This window comes from Aricia agestis, chromosome 19 (genome assembly GCF_905147365.1).
Source record: "Aricia agestis chromosome 19, ilAriAges1.1, whole genome shotgun sequence".
NCBI classification, from domain to species: domain Eukaryota; kingdom Metazoa; phylum Arthropoda; class Insecta; order Lepidoptera; family Lycaenidae; genus Aricia; species Aricia agestis.
Window position 1 is genome coordinate 5,973,881 of NC_056424.1, and position 16,572 is coordinate 5,990,452.

General features: G+C 36.3%; 1 protein-coding gene across 2 annotated transcripts in view; it reads left to right on the forward strand.

Moving 5' to 3' along the window:
• LOC121736686 (chloride channel protein 2) overlaps positions 1-16,572 on the forward strand; it is an 88,169-nt gene that overhangs the window by 21,193 nt on the left and 50,404 nt on the right. Inside the window, exon 1 of one of the 2 annotated variants that reach the window (XM_042128047.1) lies at positions 13,945-14,155. The exons of the other annotated variant lie outside the window; for it this stretch is intronic. Coding sequence (XP_041983981.1) covers positions 14,078-14,155 — 78 coding nt within the window. The 5' untranslated portion in view covers positions 13,945-14,077. Of the gene's footprint in view, positions 1-13,944; positions 14,156-16,572 lie in introns of those variants that run through there. 2 annotated transcript variants of the gene reach the window in all.

Genomic DNA, 16,572 nt, shown 5'->3' on the forward strand with positions numbered 1-16,572 from the left:
ATTGAGTGCTTAGTCAAAATGCATTCCCATTCTTGATCCAGAACCATTAGTCAAATTGCATTCGTTAGGCGGATAGAGATGTGCGAGCTGTTAAGCTGTAGCCTGTAAATTTCAATTGCATTGTGGAAAAACTTGGACCAAAGTTTAGAATTCGTCGATCTCTAAACTTATACCACAACTTTTTGCTGGGAAATACTAACACGTATGCAATCAAAACACAATATTATTATTTAGCGATTGACAATAACAGCAAACAAACAAAATTATTTGATATTTATATAATGACGAAGAAGTTGTTAGGATAATCACTTCCTGAGCTAAACCATTATATGCCGGGTTTACACGGGTGACTATAGCCGCACAATTTACGCCGCACGGCGAAAATCGTCTGTCTAAATGGCAATTCGGCATGCGGCGTATTATAGGGCCTGGGCCCGTACCACGAAACAGTTTTGAGACTCAATCGTACGAGAATGTTGCGTCCTTCTCTAATACTACATTTACACTCAGCCCTGTTAGACAGGGAAATGGGGAGGGAAGTGGGCAGCGTGAATATGTAAATAGGTGACTCGCGCTGCCACTGCTCATGCCGCTGCCATTGCCCGGCGCTCCCTCGAGTGTCGGTTTTTCGGGCGGAAGTCAAAGGACGGGCAGCGCGAGCGCGAATGAGTGTTTACATTCAGCTCTCTTGCTCATATATCTCGCTTTTTAAAAATAGACTGTACGTACTACACGATAAGATACATAATTTTTTGTGACTGGTCCATGCGCCAACTTAAAATAATGGACTAAACATGTAGAATTTGTAGTAATAGGTAGTTACGGTGTTCTATTTCTATGAATTTCCCTCATCCACAATTTCCTTTAACTACGACGACGGTGTCTTCGATTCGATCTGTTTTGATTTCTTTTTAAAATATGCATATAGTTATACAGGGTGTAACAAAAATAAGTGATAATACTTTAGGGTGTGTACGTGTTCCTTGTAGAGAGTTCACTGTGAAAACGGCAGCACTGAAAGACCAAAATTTTTTTTCACTTTTGCATGGGGAAACTCCTGACGCTCGGGCTCTTGCCCATACAAAAGTGAAAAAAATTTTCGTCTTTCAGCGCTTGCTAGCACAGTGAACTCTCTACAAGGAACACGTACACACCCTTAAGTATTATCACTTATTTTTGTTACACACTGTATATACTCAGCAGACATAATGCTGTCGCCGCAACAGTTTCAATATCCGCCATCGTTGCGAGTCGTTACGTAAAAGAGTATGAGTGCTGAGTGTGACCACCCACTCGCCTCTATAATGCCGCAGAAGTATTTGAGGCAATATTTCCGACAGCGGCAGGAGCAGTGCCAAGGGCTGAGTGTAAACGTCCCATAACAAACGTGAAATGACGTTGTTAGAGCAGGACGCGGCATTCTCGTTTAATTGTTTGAGTCTCAAAACAGTTTCGTAGTAGGCCTCTGGCCAAACAAATGGTTGCGGCGTCGCATAGTAAAAATCTGCGACGTCGCAGCACGCATCGTGGAAATTTTCGATGCGTCAGCGACATTCCGATGAAATTTTTGCGTTGTCACATCGCATCGCATTTCTGTGCGATTTTGTTTTTGTGGCCTGGCCCTGAACACCCGTGTAAACCCCGTATTAGCGATCATTACTGCTGTATTGGTACCTACTTTCGACATCCTATACTGTAACACATGTTGCCCACAATTCCGTTGCGTCAAAATTAGGTTATCGCGCAGGAACCGTACATTTTCCGGGATAAAAAGTATCCTATGTCCTTAACCAGGCCTCAAAGTATCGCCATTCTCCATAACCAGCAAAATTGTTCCAGCGGTTTGGGCGTGAAGAGGTAACAGACAGACAGACACATTTTCACATTTATAATATCAAGTATCAATACGTATATTGTTACGATTGACGTGTAAGATATTACATTATTTATAATAATATATTAGACAAAAAAAGGTGATGCAATTAGTTGCACCACCTTTTTTTGTCTAAAAGGCCACTTCCGAACGATCTAGAATAATTTTTGAACACGAAGACACTCTTGAACTGCTTTACGAGGTAAATAAATTGCGTATGAATTGCAATGTGATGACGAATTAAAATTAGTAAACAAATGTGTAGGTAAATCAGTTTAGGAAAGCTGAATTGTGACATTTACAGAGGTAAGAACGACCAGCAACTATGCAGTTTCAGTCGCGGTTACTTTAGGAGATTTAAGATGTGGGAGAGCCATGCTTCGGCACGAATGGGCCGGCTCGACCGGAGAAATACCACGTTCTCACAGAATGCCGAAGTGAAACAGCGCTTGCGCTGTGTTTCGCCGAGTGAGTGAGTTTTAGTGAGCCGGCAACGCACCTGCAGTTCTTCTGATGCTGCGAGTGTCCAGGGGCGACGGTAGTTTCTTTCCATCAGGTGACCCGTTTGCTCGTTTGCCCCCTTATTTCATAAAAAAAAGGTATCCAGTTCTGAATATGTACCTGTCTTACTCTAACTGTCAAATTCGAGCATGCAACTTCTTTTGCCATAAAAAAGTACACACTCTCTTTTGTTAAAAATATGACGAAACGAGTATTGAACTTGATATTGTAGTCGAATGTTAGATAACTTTTATCAGTTTTGTATCGACGATAAGACGCGTGCTATCTGTTGTTATTATACCTGTAACTTTTATGATTCGTAAGACCGTAACCGTATGTTAGAAATGTAAAAATCGGCCAAGTGCGAATCGGCCTGTCCCCTCAAAAATGTATTGTTATATTAATTCTTTTTTGTGTAAAAATCTTAATGAGGTTCACGGTTCACCGAATACACTACTTACCAAGTTACAAGAGTATAGACGATCTTATAGTTAAAGTAGCTGTGGCCTGTGACATACGGATTAAAGACGGTCCAGACAGACATGACGAATCTATAAGTTTTTTACTATTTGGCTAATGGAACCCTAAAAAATACCAGAAGATTGCATAGGCTACTTCATCAGAGTACCCAAGTAGTTCATAGGCATGAGGACCTTTGCAATTTAGTCTGGTTATAAACCCGATAGATCACTGATTAATGCGTTATTAACCTCCGACAAAAAAGAGGGGTGTTATAAGTTTGACGTGTCTGTCTGTCGGTCTGTCTGTCTGTCTGTCTGTCTGTCTGTCTGTGGCATCGTAGCATTCAACGGGTGGACCGATTTTGATCTAGTTTTTTTTGTTTGAAAGCTGACTTAATGGATATGTGTCATACATACAATCTTATTGATAAAAAGAACGCATTATATACAGTCGAATTGGGAAACCTCCTCCTTTTTTTGGAAGTCGGTTAAAAACGCGAGGAAGACTTGCACGTGTTTCTCTACGTCCCGAGTCGGTTGTAAGAAAAAGAATATGATAGCCGGCGCAAGTGGCGTAAGTGAGAATATCCTCTTTAGCGGATAATATGAGGGGACCTCACGGACCGTACCTTACAAGAACTTTTCATTTAAAGGTATAATAATAAAACTTTAAAAGAGATAGAGCTATCTCTATCTCTTTTAAAGTTTTATTATACTTACCTTAGCCTTACCTAGATATTTAGCCCGGCCGCACATTATCCGTTCCTGATCAGAAAAATTCGGACGCTCGCTGGAAGGCACTCTGTTCATACATTTTGTTGTAGCCCACGCATACTATCAGAATTCTGACGTGTCAAAATGTATGAGCGGGGCAAGGCGTCCGAATTTTTCTAATCTGCCCTAGTAAACAAGTGACAAGCGATTATCGTAAATGCTAACAAAATGTATGCGATTTCACATTTATAATACTTATTCGCTAGCGAAGCGATGACTTGTCTCAAATCGCATACATTTTGTTGGCGTTTACGATAATCGCTTGCCACTTGTCTAGTAGGGCTGATCAGAAATTCGGATAATACCGGGCTTAATTAATCCTAATTATATTATGTTACTTTAACAAAATCGTTTAAGTAATTTGTTTTTACAAGACAAAGGTTTTTTTTTATGTAGCGCTGGAGTAGAGTCGTGACTATTTACAGATGTCGCTATCATAAATTAATGTATTCGAATTCAATGATTCTAAATTATCTTCATATATCTCAATAGAAAAAAAATTCCTTCCTTGTGATACTTGTAAATTGTAATATGCTACTGTACAACGGAATAATCTATCTGTAGTTTATTTCAATGTACAGTTTATAGAATGAATATGTTAAAATGATTAGTAAGTAGATTGGTAGATATATCGCATTACTTACTAATAAATATATTGATTATTACCTAATTTTAATTATCGTCCAATCCTTTGACAGAAAATGTATTGAGCTAATGTCAAAGTCTTCATTAACTTTAATTTTAGTTATAATTAAATGTATCTGAGTGCGGCGTTAGAATCCAGACATGAATGTGTATGATATCACCGCAAATCTTCAAGACGTGTACGAGCGAAAGAGCGCGCACAACGGCCAATTGTGAACCTGGGGAGAAAATACACGGCTCCATTGTGGGACGGCACGGTCATAATGCATAAACAGAGGGACTTAACCGTTTCGTTGCAATCAAAGTCTCCCCTAGTTTTTTTTGCGCGTGCGAAGTAATACTGCATTGTTTTACAAGTTTCATGTCAAGCGTAATTTCAGATAATGTTATTATTTTTAGCAATATTCCGCGAAAAAAAAACCTCAACCTTTCAGTAAATGAGTAAGTGTACGGCTGTACGCATAGGCATGCGTACAGCACCTCCCTCCTCTCCCACACTGTCTATGCGTACACTCGCATGCAAGAACCTGCAAAGTGCAAACACCACCACTACACAAGCAATAATGTTGGCAAATCCGTGTAAGGCCCCTCAGGGCTATTGCTTGTGTAGGTTGTCCCTACATGGTGGTGAGCCACCATGCAGGTTGAAAACCTCGACGCGCGTTTCGCCCCAACACCGGAGTATCCTCAGGATGTGGACTCTACCAACAACGACGACGACTCTACGTCGATCAGGGGACTATATTAGTATTTATCTATCGAGAGCCAACATGTAGAGCGCATATTAGACTTATAAATCACTAGATGACGCCCACAACTCCGTTGCGCCAAAATTAATTTATCGCGTGTGAACCGTACATTTTTCCGGGATAAAAAGTATCCTATGTCCTTTCCCGCGACTCAAAGTATCTCCACACCAAATTTCAGCAAAATCGATTCTGTGGTTTGGGCGTGAAGAGGTAACAGACAGACGGACACCCTTTCGCATTTATAATATTAATTATTAAGTAAGTATGGATTCCGGATATTTCGTTTACTAGGACTACTAGGAATACTAGGACTTAGGAGGCCTTCTATCGTTCTTGTAACATCGGTTTTGCTGGTAAGATAAGTATTCATGGGTGATGATGGTTTACCCCTCGTTTGTCCGTCGTTTACCCCTAAACTCTAAAGCCTAATTTTTGAAATAAGGTCAGACTTTTATGAAAAAGTATACATATAAAAAAGGATTTTAGCTATTTACTATTAAAATATATTTTTGGGCCACAAATAAAAACAATAATAAAATATATTTCACACAAGTAAAATCTAGGGGTCGTAAAATTACTTATACCTGTCATCTGAAAATGAAATTCTAGTAGTTAAAAAAAACTTCCAACGAACGGCATGGCAAAAAAATACTCTTGCCGTGCCGTTGCGGTGCAATGGAAACGGTACAACCACGCACGACCTCACTTCCGCACGACCGAGACGCGAAGATCATAGCGAAGACGTGTACACTGTACACGTCTGTGTTTGGCTTTATACTTTTAATCTCTGACCATCTCAATCCTATTTGCACACGTCTTATTTGCATTTTTTTTCAATCAGCGCTTATGCTGATTTAAATTATTGATACAATACAAACGAATAATGCGCTAAATAGAGGGTGCTGGGATTTAATTAAAACTTAAAAGTTGAAATACAGCTTCTAGATAAATAAATAGACATATTGTTTATTTATCATTGATTTATTTACTATTTGATATTCAAAGTGCTTGAATAGCGCCATTGATACTGGAGCTCGCTACTGTATCAATTCAACAACTATTAATATTATGACGAATGTAAATTCTATTTGACGTGTTTCATCGCAAGCGCCCATGTCCACTAACTACGACACTCAGACGAATATTTATTATATAATTGTAATTAAAAGGAGATTGAATGAATCTTAAGCCAAAACAATTAATTATCTGTCGAACTCTTCATCACATTAAGCTACGAATAATAAAAACTATTTATTATTCGTAGCAGTTAAGTAATGTGTCTCTTAGTGCGGCTGTAAGTGACATAATAATATTATCACATAACATCTCAGTTTTTAAGGGTCATTAAAGTTGTTTGGCGTTTTTATTTTTTATTTTAATATCTAACTTCGCTGTCGAAATTAAATAAAGCAATTTGACTTAGGAGTCTGTTCTTGTAATAAAGCAAAAAAAAACTTTTTTTTTCTTTTACTCAGAGTCCAAAATAGGAATTTAATATGATTTCGATATTATAAATATTGCTTATAAATTATAATAAATCAAGACAAGATGAACCAAGCCAGTGTTTATAACAAGCTGCAGATTACACCAGCTGATTATTGAGTTTCAGTGGCCACTTGAGAAAGTACAAGTAGGTACCTACCTACTCAAGAGTCGTCATTGACAACATATATATGTCAAGATTAACGTGAAGTTGTTTAATTTTAATGATAACAATAATTATATTTCGTTGCTCATAAATCTCCTTTTGGTACAGATCGTTTCGACTTTGCCTCGAAATTTATAATACAGTATGAATTTCGAGGAAAAGTCGTTCATAATATTATACTGAGTGTTAAGGTGGCCATACACGGGACAATTATCGTAACGATTTATCTCCTCGATGTTAAAATCGAACGACAAATTGTACGTGTGTAGCAATATCGCTAACGATTTTACGTTCAAAAGATCGATTGGACGATTTTCTTGACGATCGATCGAAACGACAAATTGTCCCGTGTATCGGCACCTTAACGAAACAAAGTGATAACTGATAAGTGATAATGCTTAGGGTGTGTATGAGCCACTTGTATAGAGTTCACTGTGAAAGTAGCAGCGCAGCCTGCCTAGCATACGCCAACGAGATATCTCACTCTCGAGATAATTAAAAACTACTCGTCTCATAATGTCATTATCTCGACAAAACTCTATAAAAGTGTGTTATTTCGATGATAGATCTACGCGAGAAAATTTTTTTGTCATGCTAGGGTCAAAGTCAATAGACCAACCATCAAACATCGAGAAGACATGTAGAGTGAGATATCTCGTTGGCGTATGCTAGGTAGGCTGGTGTCGCCGCTTCTTACCTATGAACACTCATAACATCAAAGTTGTAAAAACTCCAGCCATAATTTATTGTTTTGCTAAAAGACGCCCGCTCAGTTGCGCAAAAATTTGTTTATCGCGCGGGAACTGTACATTTTTCCGGGGGGAAAAGTATCCTATGTGATATGTCCTTTCCAAGGACTCAAAGTATCTCCATACCATTTTTTGTTTAATGAAATAAGGAGGCAAACGAGCAAACGGGTCACCTGATGGAAAGCGACTACCGCCGCCCATGGACACTCGCAGCATCAGAAGAGCTGCTGCGTTGCCGGCCTTTTAAGAGGGGAATAGGGGAGGGCAAGGAAGGGAATAGGGAAGGGTAGGGAAGAGAATAGGGTGGGGGATTGGGCCTCCGGTAAACTCACTCACTCGGCGAAACACAGCGCAAGCGCTGTTTCATGCCGGTTTTCTGTGAGCCCGTGGTATTTCTCTGGTCGAGCCGGCCCATTCGTGCCGAAGTATGGCTCTACCACGTAAAAATTTCAGCAATATCGGTTTAAGCGTGAAAGGGTTATAGACAGACAGACAGATAGGCAGACACACATTTATAATGTTAAGTACCTATGTATAGATTTTTGAACATTGTTTATTAGACTCTTTTAACATTAAGGATTATTATAATACAAGGCAACATTACTAATGGCAAATGAAAATCAAGACTTCTGAAATTTTCACAGATTGTGTATATCTGTTGCCGCCATAACAAAAAATACTAAAAATCGGCCAAGTGCAGGTCGGACTCGCCGCGCATGAATGGTTCCGTACCGATACAGAGCAAAATAGGCTAAAAATTGTGTTTTTTCGAATGGGAGCCCTCTTTAAATTTTTATTTTATTTTAATGTTATTATTAAATATTATAGTACACGTATAAAAAAAAGAATGTGTGAAAAATTCAAGTGCCTACCTCTTGCGATTATCGATATAGAGCGAAAAAGGCCAAATAAATCACGTTTGTTGTATAGGAGCCCCCCTTAAGTATTAATTTTGTTTTGTTTTTAGTTTGTTTGTTATGTTGTACTAAGATTTTTATTATCTGGCTAGGAATCTTTGATTCCATATTTTACCCTCTTTGGGGGAATCAAAAATTTTAAAAAATCTTAATGATTTCTTATGAGAAATATTAATAAGTGTCATTATTATAGTTTTGTTAATATCTGTGGAATATAACACTGCACATAGACTTAATATATACTGTCGTATAGACCACCTGACAACCCGAAAATGCGTGACCATTTTCGATCTGTCAATGTGTGCGTGTGCTAGTGATGTATATTTTACTATCGATAGTATAGTATTTTGTTATCGATAGTATAGTCCGTTCGAGTTATTTTACCTGAGTTTCTATAAGAAATAAATAATATGCAACTTTGACAGATTTGTATTTCAAATTAGGTATCATAAATTTTGGTGACGATTGAAAAGTAGATACACATTTTCTTTTGGAATGATTTTTCAATCGTCGGATATGTTATGACATGAGGTTCTTATAGGGGTAAATAATATACACATAACACATTATAAAGTTACTTATTTATTACTCAGGTAAAATCTATCTGGTAAATCAGCCCTTACATTGAAAGTAAACGTTGAAAGTAAACAACACACTATACTAGTATATTATATTTTATTCTTATTATCGTAATATTTTTTATTACAATTATTTTTAACCGACTTCCAAACAGGAGGAGTCTAGACGTTCGGCTCTGGATATATTTTTTATGTATGTTCAACGATTACTCCGCCGTTTATGAACCGATTTTCAAAATTTTTCTTTTGTTGTACATTGTATTGTTTCGAGTAGGTATCATGTTCACAAAAGTGGTGGTCTGGTGATGGAAACCATGAGAAATCGAGGTGACTCCTTGATATTCAAATGGGAACATATGATCCCAGAAAACGTTCAAAATCTTTCGATTAATAACCTTCTTGGGATTCCAACCAACACGCCCAATTAATTTCAGCCATTTTCCTCTTATTAGAGGATCTTGAACTGATCTGTAAAACAAATGATTATGATATATAAATATAAACCTTCCTCTAGTTTTAGAGTCACTCTATATTATAGTAGTTATATTATATTAGCTATATTATACTATAATATATTATATTAGTTAAAATAAGATAATATGTCCTTTTTAGTCCGGCCGCACATTATCCGAATTTCTGATAACAAAAATTCGGACGCCCCGCCCCGCTCATACATTTTAACACGTCAGAAATTCTTTTAGTATGATAGGTCTACAACAAAATGTATGAACAGAGTGCGTTCCGCCGGGCGTCTGAATTTTTCTGATCAGAAATTTCGGATAATGTGCGGGTTTAAGGTGATAAATATAAAGGTAAATGATTTTTATTTTAGTTTTATGTTATTGTAAAATATCGATAAGCATATCGATAAATTTGATTCAAGCACTAGCGTATATGTAAAAAAATTTGATGAAAAATGTTTCTTCAAAATTTGTGTAATATAAGAACAATAGTAACTTTAGTTACGCAAAATATGAAAGTAAAAGGGAGGATTCACAATATTTTATTAGAAATAGAGAACTAAAGACAGAATAGAGCAAAAATAAACACATCGTAGCAATTAGGACATGAGAAATTACCTGTGAAGTGTATATTTTTCAGGATTATTCTTATGATTTAGACTGCAAATACTTACAGCACAAGTCACAATTTTTAAATATAATAATATTTATTCAAAATAACAAACAAATTGAACAATATATTGGAAATACCGAAAGGGCATAAAAACGACTGACGACTTTTGACGACCTGTCAAATGAAAGTGGTTACAATTTTCATTAGACTGCCTCTCTCTTTTCATCTTGTTATAATTCCATAAAGGATTTTCTTCTCTCTCGTCTTCTTTGTTGGTCTTTAGCATTATAGGTTTTTTAACACTGCAGATACCAAAGACAATAGAGCTTTGTAGAGATCACGTGAATATAATTTGGCGGTGTAATATTAACTGGACGATAATAATCATATGATTAGAGTTAGAATTTCGTTAAACGGCGCGGAGGACGCTCTAACCGCTAACACAAACTAATGCTGTGAGGCAACGCTCAGGGTGTGTGCACACTGCACATGTTCAACTTAACATTGCAGCGAGTGTGGGAAAAAGATAGAAGATAATATTTCTATCTCAAGTATTTAATAAGGTGCGAATGTAATACTTACAGTGACCGTGTGTTGTATCGAGTGACCTATATAATACGACGGGTGCAAAGTAAAAAAAGTCATCTGCAATTTTGAGTTTTTCGTTTTTTTGTAGAAACTAGCTTAAAATATCATGTTCTACAACATACCAAAAACAAAAATTCAAATATCACCTTATTTTTGGTACTTTTGTCACGTAAAAGAAGACATCTACTCTTGTTTTGTGAAATTGCACGATGTAGATGCGGATAACTACCGCTGGTCGTCTGTACGCGGGACGCGCGGGTGTCATGTTATGCGGCATAAGCGGCTATCTGCCATATAGCTTTTTCTACGTTGCGATTGTGATTTAGATGTCTCAATTTACTTTTGCAAATTAGTATTGTTTATTATGTTTATGAGTACCTATTTATGTTAATTCTTATTGTTAGCTATATTAATTGACTTCTAATTTGTTACTGTTATTTTTTACTGTTTTTTCATGTTCAGAAAGTCCAAAACGACTTTTTAAAGAAGTTGAAAGTTTCCAGAACATAAGTGATAGATTTATCGAGCAAAATACTGTGTTGCCCGATGAAATTATTGAACATCTTATAGAAAACCTTGATGTGTCACCGATGAAGACAAATGAATATAAGTTAACTTTGTAAGATAAGTCCCCATGATCTGAATACTCTAGGCCGGTCACACCAGTTCACTCTCAGTCTGAAATATAAAATGATTTTGAAAATTTGTCGATCTCAGCAAATTAACAAATACGCCAACACCCTCAGAATACAGTTCATCACTTCAAGTCCGCCGCGTCCATTATCAGTATTAGATCAAAATATTATATATTCTTTTTTATTAAACAGATACTTTGATCTCATATAATCTATGACCTGCTTGAGTTTATTAACTCAAGCAGGCCATCGAGTATATTGTCCCTCTCAAACTTTAAATCTTCTATAGACAACACCATTGATGCTTCTTCGGCAGTGGAGGCATCAAGTGAATGTTCTACGCCTTCCTCGTTAAACGGTAGAAAAAGACGTCAGTTAAATATTGATCTAAAGAAAAGGCGATTGAGAAATAAAGACACGTGTATTGATACGAGACGTAAATTACGACAAAATTTAGGTAAACAATTACATCAGTCCAGAAATGGTAAATTGCAACCTGCGTAACATCATATCCCGGCATTTGCAAGTTCTCGCGAAGTTTTTCTATTAACTTATCTTTGACCGGTTTTGGGATCTCTGTGATCACGAGAAGCAATTGAGAAATCGTTGAAATAAAATTTTATTTTGTGTTCTGAAAAATCGTATGCACCCCTCCGATGGTGTAAAACGTCCGGCGATGCTTATGATGTTATAATGAACCCATCATGCTTACAAGTGCCAAGTACAAAGACTTAATAAGCCTCTGCCTAAATTATAATAATTTACAACATAGTTCCTGTACTGATAATGATACTGAATAATTTTTAAATTAGTTTAAAATAATTAAAGTATTGACACAGAATTTCATTTTTGTTGTGAGAAAATACGATTTTTACGAAAGTAAATGAATGATTCCTAAGTATATCCATACTAATATTATAAATGGGAAAGTATGTTTATTTATTTATTTGTTTGTTTGTCCTTCCTTCACGCTCTAACGAAGAAACAAATCGTATTGTTTTTTGGCATAAACTTAATTGAAAGTATGAAAAGTAACATAGGCTACTTTTGGTCTTGGAAAAACATCATGTTTCTAAGGGAGCTTACGGGAATATTTGCAATTTACGCGATTTTCAAATTCCACGCGAGCGAAGCGGCGAGCAAAAGCTAGTATTTCATATTTTAACTTCCTTCTAAATCGTGTACCTTGCACCGAATCGACAACGTAGAAAAAGATATCTACGCAATTATGTTCTGAACTTGGGGTGTTTAAGATGTAAAACGTTTACCTACATATTTTAATAATATAACTTACTTTTAATAATAATTTTAATAATATAAAGTGTTACACTTTACGTAGTTACTGATAATCGTACTAGTAATCGGTAAAAATACTTCAATAAATATAATTTTTAATTCCCACGTAGAAACGACCAAGTGGTAGTTAACTCAGTTGTCATATTTTCAAGCGCAATGTAGATGCAGACAACTACAATATCTCGTAAATTAAACATAATTAGAAGAAATTAAATATACATGTGGATTCATTAATAAATAATGAAACAATGATGAAAATTTCAATAAATTTGATCGGAAATTGACAAAATGGGAGCATTTTTTCCTATTATGCGCTCTCCTGAAAAGTTGCTGTTTTGTAGATGACTCTTTTTACTTTGCACCCGTCGAATATATAGGTCACTCGATAGATAATTCGGAATACAGAGGGAGAGCTGTTGATCGCCAGCGCGGCGTAGGAAAGTAAGTATTATGCTATAATCTTACTATGGCTCGTCGAAATATATAATTGGAATCTCGGAATCGGCTCCAACGATTTTCATGAAGTTTAGTATATATAGGGGGTTTCGGGGGCGATAAATCGATCTAGCTAGGAATCATTTTTAGAAAATGTCATTTTATTCGTTTTTTATCGAATACCGAGCAAAGCTCGGTCAAATAGCTAGGATTATATTACAATATGTATAAATATGCCTGCGGTTTCGTTTTCATTTCCGGAGTGCAACCCGTTGTTTTTTAGGGTTACGTACCCAAAGAAGGAGAAGAATATATTATAGTTATGTGTTTAAAAGTCACTAACTGACTGATGACTATTGCGTAAATCTAAAATACTTTACCTGTAGGTAAAGGTATCCCGCACTCGGTTGGTTTCCCCGCATGTCATCAGTCATGTACCTACTCGTAGAAAACCCGTACAGGAAAACTAGAAAAAAATACATTAATTATAATATTGCTCGCTCTAAAGCCGGGTGTATCTAATTTACTATTAAAAATAAAGAAGTAGATGCAGATTAATGGGAGGGAAAGAAATATTTCGCCTCAATCGAAATAAACTCAAGGTCAAGTATAATTATTTCGAGATCCTATGGTCTCGAAATAATTATACTTTTTATTAAATATATTGATTAACAATATTTAGAGTCTATACTCTAAATTTTTCTCAATCAAAAGTCATATTTAATTTATTAAACATCACATATTTTAAGATCTGTGGTCGGTGGTCTTCACCTAACAAGTGGAAATCCGATGTAAAATATAAAATTTATTAATTAACAAGTATGTAACGTGAGATAAATATTACACCTACTCGAGGTAATACCTACTTAAATAGGTATTCGAGCCCTAATCATCTACTTGAGTGGCATTAGCCGCAATAAACCTCAAAGTACGGAATCGCGGTAATAACGACATCCTCTCGTGTGCACGCGTCTTAAGTTTCAGCTTTTCAGAGCAAACGCACACGTTAGGTCAGTAGTCAGTCCACCTGGCTGACAGATACATCATAGGTTCCAAAATGTAACTTTTGAATTTGGAATTGATTTTTTTTAAATATTTTTTTACTTAAATAAAATTTTCGCTGTGCAAAAGTTTGTTTAATAAAGCCAGTGAAAATGAAGTTCAAAAGGCAGAATATAGTTTCTGGAGACACTTCCGAAGAGGAAATAGGACATAACTATTTGAGTACTTTGGTGAGTTGAATGATAATGTATTTTAGTGTTTATTCGTCTAGGTTTGTATTTGAGGATAACATTTAGAATTGTATATAGGAAGATTTTATTTGAATGCAGATGACAGATCTTACATGCAGAAAACATAGACAGGAATTAAAATCTCAACTTCTCTCTCAATCTCTATTTTCAACAAGTGTTGCTTAGAAGTAAAGGCATTAAAAAGATATATAGCTACAGCCGTTAAGTGTAATTAAATGATAACTTAACATTAATTTAATTAAGATTTCGACATAAACTCCACAAGTAATCATTATTAATCATCTCTGATCGTGGCCGATAACCATTAATGGCCACTTTTAATCAGGCACATACTTTACCTGTGGTTTCAGCTGTTGACTTTAAAACAATATAAAATCCTCAGTAAATAGATAGTTAGATATAACTATTCTGTGTACTGTAATAACTTGTTGTCGATAGTGTATTCAGTTTACTAATCCTATCTTAGATATATTAATACGTGAGCCAAAAACTTTGTAACCCTTTTTACGAAAAATGGGGAAACGCAAGTGCATGAAACTTTGCACAGTTATAGTTTATATGTTGAAGGAGTGCATCGAGCTAATATTATTTTGAAATTATGCTTTTATCATACATTTTTTTAACAAATAAAACATTACACACACTACAACACACACACATGAGAAATGACAGATTTTTGAGTGACAAGCCTATACATACGAATTATACTCTTTTATTCATGGTTGAAGTGTGACAACAAGTTGACAAATTGAAAATGGATTATAGTTTTTTTATTGAATCTAAGATACTATGAGACAATGCTCACACGGCCAGTCTGAGATCAGCTGAGTCCCAGAGACAAGAGTTGAAAAATGATAAAGTCAATATTTATTACAAATTATAGGTAGTAGTCCTAATGTCGTTGAAACTAAGGTCGAATTTCGACCATTGGGCGATCTCTAGTTAGTTTAAATATGTACTTGTAGTGGTGATTCTTATTGGAAATATTATTTTCGCGCTTCTGCACAAAAGGTACTCGTTGAGGGTGATTTTCTTGTTTAATCCATATTATTGAATTTAACTTTCTCATGCATCACCTGTTCGTACTTAGGAAGGACTTTGGTGACACAGAGTTGGTAATATCTTAAAAGAAATGATCCTTCGGATTTCGGGCTTTATTTTACCAGAATACCATGGTAGCGCTAACAATCGCCACTAGAGAATGACAGACTCAGAAAAGGGCTTAGCTGAGACGCCACCAGGCCAATTCCCGTTGAAAAAACTCTAGTCTACTAGTGTCATATCACCACTCTCATATTTTGGTCTAACGTAGGGTCTGACTCTAACCTTCCTTTTGAGCACGGCGCAAGAGTGCTAATATTTCAGTACGCATCTTCATAACGAACCTTCCTTGTTTGTACAAATTCTTCGAGTAGGGTCTTCGGAGAGAGTTAGATTTTTTAACCTCCGACTGACATAAACGAAGATAACAGTGATTTGGTTGTTTGGTTTGTCGGTCCACCACATTGTACTATCAGAGTAATTGATTTATAGGCAGACGAGCTTTTGCCCGCGGCTTCGCTCGCGTAAAGTATTATTATTATATACAAACTCTCATCCCCTATTTTAACCCCTCGGGGTTGGTATTTATCAAAATCCTTTCTTAGCGGATGCCTTCGTGATAACATCTACCTGCATGCAAAATTTCAACCCGATCCGTTCAGTGGTTTGGGCTGTGCGTTGATAGATCACTATGTCAATCAGTCAGTCACCTTTGAGTTTTATATATATAGATATAGATGGTGGGCATACGGGATTGGTCGCATCATGTCAAACTCACCTGATAGATCATGATTAATATTGAGACGTTGACATAAGTGTCAATTCAGACCGCAACGCGAGTCGCGACGCGTAGATGAATAATTTCTAAATTTGTTTGATTTGAAAGACGTATTGAAAACGTCTCGCGCAATTGAAATCTGTCAATTCAGTACAAAAGAAATGCATCTACGGCAGAGTAGACAGAATGATAGAGTATACCGACTTAGAACTGATGTTGAAAATTTTAAATTTGACGTATTATGACGAAAATCGTCGCTAGGGTTGTTAACTTGTTACCTACGAATTTAAAACTATGACTTATTCGCTGGACGTGTTCCTCTTTGGTCGTATTGTTGTTTGTGTTTTGGCACATGCGATTAAAATTGTCAGAATCCAATTTTGAAATCTTTATTTTAAATATTAAAAAATAAATTATACCAGCCAGCGCGAGGCACAATCCGTTCATAATCCTAGTGAAACCCGACGAATTTGACAGATATTGAAACCTGTCCTTCTCTTTGCAGTCGAACTACTGGAACCTAGTTATGTCTATTGTGTCTACGGCCTACGCCGCGCCGGCGCCGTCTACGCGTCGC